This window comes from Schistosoma mansoni, chromosome 4, assembly GCF_000237925.1.
Source record: "Schistosoma mansoni strain Puerto Rico chromosome 4, complete genome".
NCBI classification, from domain to species: Eukaryota; Metazoa; Platyhelminthes; class Trematoda; order Strigeidida; family Schistosomatidae; genus Schistosoma; species Schistosoma mansoni.
In genome coordinates, this window is record NC_031498.1 from 32014372 (window position 1) to 32025314 (window position 10943).

The window sequence follows — 10943 nt, forward strand, 5'->3', positions numbered from 1 at the left end:
CTTGAGGTAACCAATTCTGATGACAGTTCGCCATAGGCTCTAACTCGACCAGTTGTGTTCGAGTAGAGAGCCTTTATGAGGTTAATGTACTTCTTTGGTACTCCTTTCACTGACAAACACTGCCATAGAACCTCACGATCAACGGAGTCAAATGCCGCCTTAAGGTCAAGAAATACTACTATTGTGGGACGTCTGAATGTATGTCTATGTTCTAGGATCTGACGTAGAGTGAATATCTGGTCTATGCAACCACGTCCAGGTCGGAAACCAGCCTGGTTTTCTCTAGTCTGCTCTTCGCGAGCTTTGGTTAGGCGTCCAAGTATTATTGAAGCTAATATTTTAGACACTATATTAGTCAAACTGATCCCTCTGTGATTGTCACAGGAGGACTTTTGTCCTTTCTTATAGACTGGCACAATCAGTGATTGGGACCAGTCCGATGGAATTACGTCCAGTTCCCAGATTCTACCTAAGACCTCAGTCAATCTCGTTGCTAGTACTGGACCACCATTGTCTCAATCTTCACTATTCCTTCTGCAAATACCAGTTCATCTTCTCTAATTTCATTGTTCATGCATTTTCCCACCAATTGTGCTTCATTTCAGTTCTTTCCTTATCGGTCTTCTGCCAAAATACATTCTATGTCTGACCATCATCATACATTACTTATATGGATATAAGTAGACCACACTACACTATGAATTCATTTATCATGGTTAAAAAAACAACAACAGTAATAACACTTTGGAACTTACATAAATTGAACTTCTATCATTTGGATTAACAACAAGCATACGTTTAATAAGATTTATAGCTTCTTGACTTATTCCATGCCAAAATGTCTTGGGAAAGTCATATAAACCTTTAATAATTTGAGTTTCCAAATCAAAATCTTGACGTTGCTTAGTGAAAGGAGGATAGCCCACTAAACTGAAATAAATATGTGAAGGGGTTAATAAATACTTTTGTTAAAAAGAAATGGTAAGAGAATGCATTATAATTGGATGTGTCTAGTAAATGCGGTAAGTTCGTCATTCGCCTTACTTGTACAAAAACCAATATGAATGCAAAGTTCTGAACATGACTAAATTTGGAAAGATTATAAATAACTCCTCTATTTAGCGATTCTCAAAATCAGAAGGGGGTTTTGAAATCATGAGTCCATTGAAGCTAGACCACCAATGGAAAACCTGGAAGCACTGGACAGCCGTTTCGTCCTACTGTGGGATTGATCAGCAGTAAGCATCCACGATCCCGCCTTGCGAGATTCGAACCCAGGACCTACCAGTCTTGCGCCACAGCACTTAACCGATAGACCACTGAGCCGGCATCCGATGGTGCGGATGCGAGCTGCTGAGGAGTCCCATAGTGGGACGAAACGGCCGTCCAGTGCTTCCAGATCCTCCATTGGTGGTCTAGCTTCAATTGACTCATGATCTCAACTATATGAAATTACTAAACTCTCCACAAAACCCCCTTCTGATAATAATAGCAATGGTAAGATGTGTGGATAAGATAAATGTAAAATATAAGAACTATACAACTGATTATTAACTAGTCGGGCCCGAAGTTAGCCAAGGTAAAAGGAGAGGCTGAATATAGCAATTGCTTTAGCCATCTGAAGGATTCTCAGTCTGACGGATTTAGGTAGACTGCTGGTTAACATGATATATTATTGTGATAGATTGCTCCATGTTGGTTATATGTCTCGTTTGAATTAAATGACCTAAAATGGAGCTGTTAACAGTTTTAACTACACCTTAACTTAACCACACTGGGAGGTGTACACGAGACCAAATATACAAACTCCTAGAACATCTCCCACTATAACTTGCTCCACAGAGGCAGTTGAATTGATAGATACAGATGATGTAATCTGCCTTAAACCTGACCATGATTTTATGGATTATTAATTTGGATATATATAATTGTAGAACCTGATGAGTAATTATTGAAAAGAATATTCTTCATTCATATAATTGTGCTTTGTAGTATTGAGAGATAATTCTCATTTAAACATCTTTTTTGTTGAAGTACTTGTTCCGCGAGTATATGTGAACAAGGAATAACCAAGATGATGTAATAGAAAGATTATAATACTAGATTATGTAATACGAAATAATTACAATAGACTTAATAAGTTAGTAAGGAATTATAATGGTGAATGTTGTAAGATAATTAAAATGTTTTTGTTACAATAATTAAAGGTCATAGGGGTATAAAAAAAAATAAAAAAGTGATATCATGAGCAATTATGAATAAAATAATGGGAATATGAGGCATAAGTAAAGAGAGGGGGGGGGAATGAAGTAATAATGATAAAGGCCAAGGTAACGATTACGATAGGACGTACTTCGTTTGAACGCATAGTTTTGGCTTGAGCTCATGGATGGCAAGAACTTCGGTTACTTTTAGGAGGTGGATATGAAGAAATATAGGTAAATTTGGACGAAAATATTTTTTTTCCCATATATATGATTGTACAGATTGATAAGGTGGCAAGTCGATTGATGAAGTAATGAAACTTCATCAGTTGAGATGACTGGGACATGCGTTACGTATGCCCAACCACCGACTGCCCCGACATGCAATGTTTTATGGTGTAGAAGTAGGTTGGAAGAAAGCTAGGGGAGGCCACACCAAAACGTGACACAAATCCATGAAGTCACTGACAAGTGGACTGAGCCATGTTGGTAGGTGTAGACTACCTGGTTGGGATCCGCGAGATGATACCAATCGATGGTTAGAGACCTTGAATGAGATGGCTCAAAATCGTTTGCAATGGCGAAGATGCATCCACTCCTTGTGTTCTACCAAATTCTAACGTTTTGAATTCTTCATGTCCCCATCTTTTTTCTCTTTCCAAATTTATTTCACTGTATTATACTGCTTCAATAACATCTTCAAACCCTTATCTTTCACATAATTCTTATACTCTTACTACTTCTACCACTATGGGATTTGAATCGACAACTGCATCTCTGTGTTAATGTGGTATGGTAACTCGAACTGATGTACGTACGTACGAAGTTCTACGTTGTAACTGACTGACTGACAGATTGATAATAAATTCATTGAAAAGAGATCCCTTTGCCGAACTTCGTGTCTCTTATATTATTGTCATATAAGACAATAAAATTATCATTGTGTATAAAAATACTTTGTACGTGTGTTTCAATGAGACTTCTCTATATTATGTTATCTTGTTAGTCGAATATTGTTTTTTATATTACTGTTAGAAAATCGATACAATCTTCTCTGAACTACAATGTTCGAGTGTAAGAAGAGCTATAGCATTTTGGCTGGTTGGATGGAGGAGTTAGAACATGTGAACTACTGTTTTGACCGATGAGCGATCAAACTTCGCAGAGATTTGTACAATTTATAAATTACTGACTATTAAAGTAGGTAATATATAAGATAGAAATCAACTTCTGCTTCTGTCTGGACACTCAGGCAGTATCACAGCCTACACACAAGTCAAGTGACTTGTGTGGCTCATATGTATTCAGTACCCCTTTATACCAATATTTATATGTCCAAAAAATCATTGAATGACTATGATAAAACTACCGGGTCAGTAAAGTTGTGTTTACAAGCTATATAATAAAATGTGATGAACCAGTCAACCAGACTGTAATATTCTTACCAGCTACGACAGTTGGGACACCTACTGCAGATGCCTAGCCACCATCAGCCCCACGATGTTACATTTTTTAATGTGAAAGTTGAAAAAAAAGATGACTAGAGGCAGGAAACAAAGTTATTTATTGTTAAACTGAGCCACGCCGGGAGGGTGAAAACATCTCTAACTAAGGTTTGGGAGACAATTTTATGTCTTGTGTGGAGATCTTAGAGATGATGCAAGAGCGTTATGAAAACTAGTTTTAAACTAAAAGTGAACAATGTGACTAGTCCTACAGGAGGTCAGTTGCAGACCGAACAGATCAGTGATAATGTTTATGATGCTGGGTTATGTGGGTTTGAATGTAACAATGAACATTAGTTCGCTCAAGACTGCAGCTAAAACTCACTGACGAGTGTTAACTGTTATGAAACTCTGGTTAGACAGGGTTTTCTGACTACTTAAAACTATTCAACAAGGATGAACTTATACAGTTTTGATGGGTTATGATTGAAATGAAATATGTAACTTCTGTTAAACAAGTTTTTATGATCTGTAATTATTAGTGCCACATCGTTGAACTAAAATATTCCCAGATGATCTTCACATACATGAAATTATAGTCTATATTAAATAAAAGGATAGTTTAAATCAACTCATCACTGAATGCGGAAGTTTTGGGACAGAACAGTCCGATTTAATACTATGATTCAGTAGCTTAAGAGTTGTATTCACTACATGCATGAATTTTTCATGAAAAATATGAAAAGCTACTACCATCCAGCTACTTCCTTTATGGTTTTAAATCCCAATTAGAATTTGTGGAGCTTTCATGAATATTCCAAATAGTAGGAAGATTTGGTGATATATTATCAATAATTATTGTGCATGTGTCAGATGAGTAGGGAGGCAGGTTGGTTGTTATCAGAGTTCAAACAAGCAACAGAGTGGCAGAAAAGTACACGCTTTATTCAATAAACCACCATGATAAGAGTAACATGAGTTTACAACAATTACATACAACTTACCAAATGTACAAAATCACACCGAGTGACCATACATCAATAACACATGTGTATGTTCCACAACCAGCAGTTTTTAAAACTTCTGGAGCCAAATAGTCGGGAGTACCACAAAATGTATGCAACATTGTCCCTTCATCAACAAGTTTTGATACACCGAAATCAGTCACTTTTATAAGACATCGGTCTGCTTTACTTGTGAGGAGAATATTTTCAGGCTATAAAACAAAAGTAGAATTAAGAATAGCATAGAATGAATTTCATTGTTCTAACAATGAGAATGATAATTTGATTCACCATTGAACAATAGGTACGCTCTGTACAAATAAGCGGAGCAAACGTTTAGCTGAAGCATGAGGGATTTATCTGAAGCGACAGGTTACCTATGAATTTAACAATACGACAGAAGTTTTTAATCAAGTTGATTTCGATGTGAGAACCTAAATGTTATATTCGAAATATTTCAGTTGTATACATATTAATGAACACCACAGTTAGCTATCATTGACAGTTTTCTTGAGTATCTAACTAACAACATAGTCATTTTTATGAGGGTTTAATATGTTCAGAAATATAAAACTGTATTACGTGGTGGTGCTTACTTTTCTTTCAAATTAAAGCTGTTATTGAATCGTAGCATCGTATTTTTACTTACTATTAATTTATGATGCAAAAGTACGCATGACATCTAATATCTAAGCTGACTACAGATGACTAAAGAGATTATATAATCTATATAACTGATGTTAGATAGTGCAGGTAATAAACAGGTAACCCACAGACCAGTTCGCTAAACTTATTCAAAATGTTTCGTATTCCATCGTCGCTTTTTAGAATTGTAGAAGTGTTGTCCATAAAGCGAAAATAAAGTCCGAACTCTCTTATCGAACATCCTTAAGAGACTGTTCTTTAAAATCCCCAAAAAGAAAATCTTGAGGGTTTGACCTAGGGGTGAGCTCATAGCGATACCAGTTTTTGTCATTCGACACGTTAGTTTACTACACAACAAATCTATTATTTTCATTCAGTGTACACTGTCGAATAATAATAAAATATCGATAGATGTCGCAAATTTCCTATTTACTTTCAAATCACTTGTTTCACCGACGAATTTAAAACCAAGATAACCACAATACTTAATAAGCACATTCCACAAGCTATCAACTTAAAGTACTGAAAATCTTACATTGCACTAAACATATGGTATTGAATAAAACCATTAGTAATAATCTCACTGAAGACTATAGGACAAAGAAGTTGTAAAAATACGATATCAAGTCTAAAATTTGGTGGTTTTAGACATAAAACTTGAATAAACGATACATTTAAGAAAAAAAACTACTTGAGAGTAGTATAACTAAAAAATCAACAAAGATATAAATAATAAATCCAATGTTACCTTTAAGTCGCGGTGAGTGATTCCATGGTCATGTAAGTACTTTAGGGGTAAAAATGAGGTTGAGGGGAGGAAAAGAGATGGAATAAAACCGATAATTATTAACTTTCGAATATTATTATAAAACAGCTTGGTAACAATACATATTCATAGTAAATAGGTGACTACAACAAGTAAACAAAAAGGCAAGTTACTTGTAAATATGCACAAAACTTATGGCAACTTGGACCGATGTGCCTAGTCCTACGTTGTAGCTGACTTATGCACAAAACTATCTAACTATTTGATGTAAATAATGAAATCCGTAAGCATTTAGTTAGCAGAATAAAAGCATGAACACAAAACAAAGGTTATGCAAACTCATGAGTCAATAACTTTATCAAAATAATATTGACAAGTGCATTGATTATTTTCGTCAGTGAAATTTCAGGTGAAAAAATAACAGTATAGTCCCATTTAACTTTCAATCAATTTGTGCCCCCAAATGCCCTGGTACGGCTGAGAATGGGGAGAGTCCGCTCTCCCCCTACAAATGCTCTCACATGGCCACGCGAATATATAGCCTCTGACAGGGAAGTCCTACTCACTGCCTTCTCGTGTCACAGGTGTTGTTTACGAAATCGAGAGGATGAAAAGCGAATGTCCGGCACTTTAACCGGGTTGGTGGACACGGAAAGTCCACCTAGGGCAGTTGGAAAACCATGATTCCAAACCAATGGTGTACATGGGCTGGCTCCAGTATCCTGAGGGAACAAATGGCGTATGAACCAATTGTTGGTCACCGGCTACCATGGAACTGCATCTCCTAACGATGCTCCACTGCCTTAGGGATCAGATCTTTAGGTCAAAGGCTCCGGGTGTGGCCCCCTAAGAAAACCACCTGCTTCAGTTTGGTCACCTAGGAAGTATCACAGCCCTCACACAAATCGAATGAGATTTGTGTGGCGCAAATGTATCTGGTGCTTCCTTGTACCAATATTTATGTGTTTAAATAAAATTTTAAAAAACGTTCATGTTTTGCCTAATGAATAAATAGATATTTAACATCCAACTCATATAAGGAAAGGTATTGTGCTCTAAATAATTGTTTTTTTTGCTCATGAATGGAATGGTTCAGGTGACGATGAGAAAAGTTCACTCCCCTCAAAAAATGCCCTCATATCGTCATTAATCTATGGTAACTCCCGGGGAATTCCTATGCACTGCCTTTTTGAGGGGAGGGGGATGCTGATTTTAAAAACGAGAGGATGAAAAGAGAACGTTATGCACTTAAACTGGGTTGGTGGGTTGGCAAAATTCACCTAGGCGAGGAGTAAAACTCTGATTCCAAACTAACGGTGGAGACGGGATCCAGGATCACGGGAGAACAAATAGCATATGGAACTATTTTTGTCGTCCGTTACTGAGATAGTATTGTTATGATGGGATAAATGTTGCAAAAGTTGAAACTAGTTTTATGAAATTATTGTTTAACTGTATCATTATTCAGTAACTACATTATTACATCTATATCCCTTTTATCATAGGTCATAATTGGTATCTCCTGATATTGCTCAACTGCTTTGTGGGTTAGACCTTGAGATCAAAGGCTTGAGGAGTGATTTCCAAAGAAAACCACATGGTTAGGCTTGGGTAGTAAAGCAGCTCGTACACTGATATTCTGTGGCGTATACTATTTTTGGTGCCCAGTTTTACTAGGATTTATGTGAATTAGATGAGGTGAATAAAAATCTTACTGGTAACTGAATTAAGCCAAATAACTATCAAAATATAAGATACGCACACCATTAACTACAATTAGAGGTGATAACACTTCAAGTTCATTCTTAAACCAAAACAGTTTCCGTTTGCACATTGGTCATTTATTAAGCCTTTCAATTTTAACTTTATTAAACAAAATTAAGTCGTCAAGATACGACCAGGTGTGTATATATAATTAACTGGTTACCTTCACGGCCACAACCATTTGAAGAAAGAAAAACTTGGAATCAGATTCGTTTAATTGACCAAGGTCGACAATACGATTGAAGAGTTCACCACCCTCAACACTGAAATATAAAATGAATTTGATAACCGGTCTGCTTACAGCTCAAGAACCATATACATCGCTTCTGTCGTATCTATAACATCGTAGATTTGAATGATACATGGCTACGAATAAGAGTAAATGTGAATAAGAATAGATTAACGGGGAAAACTGGAGTACAGAAAAAAGTATATTTGCAGTTAAAATTTTTCTTGTTGGGCGAAAAGATTAGGAACAGAATATAGCTGAACGTACATCAACCATAATGTTACAGTATTATGCCTTTTACCTATATTCTATTATTTTGATGTGTTTGCATAACTAGACTGATATTTGTACTTTTGGTCAATTAGTAAATCCAGGCAGAAGTGAAACCTGAAGAATATTTTAAACAACGCGAAGGAATCTAATGATTTCAGTGTAATTGTTAAATACATACTTAACTGTTAGAAGACGAAATAACTTATAACTGTGTAAAGTCACATACTCTTCTCGACTATCGCAATGTATTTAAGAGTTAAATGAAATCATGTCTTTAAACCAAGTGATAGAAAAAAATGACTTGCAATAGAAAAGCGAAAACTACATGTATTGCTTGGTAGAAGTGTTAATTTCACTGAAGTCACTTTGTCCAAATAACTAAATCTAATTAACATGACCAAATTAAAGGCACTGACAAACTGTTGATTTCTTTTTCGTGTCATTAAATTAAATAGATTAATCGTCTACAAACTTGGCTTTCATTGGTGAAAATCAAAGTGCATATTTATACAGTTGAATATATGTTAACTATTGTCCACTTAAAGTTGTTTGTTTGGTAGACAGCAACTAAATGAGTGTCCAACAACCACAATGTTAGCTAATAAGCACTATTCCACAAGGCCGTGAGCAGTAAATGTGTGTACCGCTACTGTTACTTGGATTAGCAAATGAGTGAGGGACTGGTGCGAAAAGTTTGTATTTATATTCAAAGTTAGTAGGGATAACTGGCTAGGAAAAGTACTTAGGCATCGAGAAAATCCCAGAGACAAACTCTTATTACTGTTACCAAAGCTAGTCAACTAATGGTCTATTTAAATGAATGACTTTCTAGATGAGCATACTGCGAATAATTTGAACTATGTATAAACTTTGGAAAGGTTGTAGGGAACATGACACAAAACCATTTCTGCAAGAAAACTTACGTGATTTAGACGCGTTAATATATCCACTTCAGAAGCGATTGAACTAGTGGAAGGCTATTTTTAAAAATATATATCTGCCAGGAAATATACCTTGCCAAGTTTCGAAGCTAGGGAAAAGTGTTTCTTTTGGACTATTTTCATTGCGTATTTTTCACAACACTCCTTATCAAAGATTAACCTAACTTCCCCAAAGGCACCTCTGCTATAGCTAATATACAAATAAAATGTACACAAACCGTCCAATATGCTTTGAAACAGTATATTTATCTGTCACTTCAGCTGGATAGAGGGAACGAGCGGAGCTGGATTCAGAAAATATAAAGCCTAAGAGTGAAGTAGTAAGCTAAAATGCAGTCAAACATTTTAAATGTTTTAGAGATACTGAGATCTCATCGTTGTTATTTAACGGTTGCTTCTTGCCACGTCCCATTTTTGATCCATTGACAAAAGTCCCATTGCTGCTAAGGTCATGTATAAAAACCAGAGGATTGTCACTCATTGATTCCTGTAAATGAATTATTTAGTGGACGTAAAGAACATAGCTTAAATACCAAAACTATCTTGAAGTGGAGTTTACTAACTGTTGTAAACTGTGATGAACTATCAAACATATCAAGAACGAATCTGAAGGAGCAGTCATCACCACGACCAAATGTATAAGAGTCATTGATCAAATCTAACGATATTGATAAGGGTCAATGTTATTGAGAGCCACCAAACCAATTGAAGGGAACCTGCTATCCAAGGGGAGCAATCTTCCCCAAATTATGGAGGAGTCGACTGTCTGTGATATGTAATCATGTGTTTCGTCAATATCCTGAGTAGGAGGAAGGTCAGCCATAACATCAGTTGTTAATGGAATGTACATCCACTCATTAACTCCCGCGCCTCTGTACTACATGTGGCTATTACACGCAATAGCACTAAGTACTAACACAGGCTTTATCAAAAAGAAATTAAGTACTTGGTTTTTCTCTAGATGTAAATTTTATCTCTTGGACGTGTTTCTTGAATATGAGGGTGTACTTCTCTTCATAATTATTCTCTAGTACTATGAACCAGTGAAATTCAAAAGGACATATTCAGATTTGTGTAGTAAGGACTGAAGGCCTACAGCCTTTGTTATTCCATTTCTAGTATGTTTCTGTAAGTGTCTAGTCTTCTCTTTAATGATTCAACTGAAGGTGTGGACACTACTCCTTCGGGTAACAGTTTCCAAGAATTGGTGACTCGGTGTGAAAACCCATTCAACAAGGGGATTTTGTTTATTCTCGGCTTTTCTACCCACCTGCTATGTCCTCTGATGTGTCCCGATCCAGTGGGAAGAAAAAGAGAGGATATATTATGTCTAAATTCATTTTTTTAGTATTCTGTACATCAAAATCAGATCACCTCTTAATCTGCTGTAGGACAGAGTGAAGAGGTCTGGCTTTTTAAGCCGTTTTTGTATGGTAAGCCCCGGAGTCCTGGGATTGCATGGATAGCTGTTCTCTGTACTTTTTCCAAGATATATCAGTCACCTTTAAAACAAGCACTTGCAGCCTGAACGCAGTTCTCAAGCTTAGTTCTCATTATAGCGCGCTATTTAAAAGGACAGTGGTATTGTTTCTCGTTGAGTTTAGTTCACTGTTTTGATCGTAAATTACGTATCAAAACTACCGTTTACACTTTAATTGAATTTGTTTCAGTT

At 36.2% G+C, this 10943-nt stretch overlaps 1 protein-coding gene across 1 annotated transcript in view; it reads right to left on the bottom strand.

The window, feature by feature from the left end:
- The window catches only part of Smp_171370 (serine/threonine kinase), a gene marked incomplete at its 5' end in the record, with an annotated part of 19214 nt that extends 9120 nt beyond the window's left edge, over positions 1-10094 (bottom strand). The window contains 10 exons of the mRNA XM_018797515.1: positions 756-930; positions 4654-4865; positions 6047-6085; positions 7992-8091; positions 8130-8194; positions 9254-9307; positions 9344-9452; positions 9490-9577; positions 9614-9758; positions 9969-10094. Of these exons, the coding sequence (XP_018652549.1) occupies positions 756-930; positions 4654-4865; positions 6047-6085; positions 7992-8091; positions 8130-8194; positions 9254-9307; positions 9344-9452; positions 9490-9577; positions 9614-9758; positions 9969-10094 (1113 nt within the window). The remainder of the gene's footprint in view (positions 1-755; positions 931-4653; positions 4866-6046; positions 6086-7991; positions 8092-8129; positions 8195-9253; positions 9308-9343; positions 9453-9489; positions 9578-9613; positions 9759-9968) is intronic.
- Between the last annotated feature and the right edge of the window lie 849 nt (positions 10095-10943).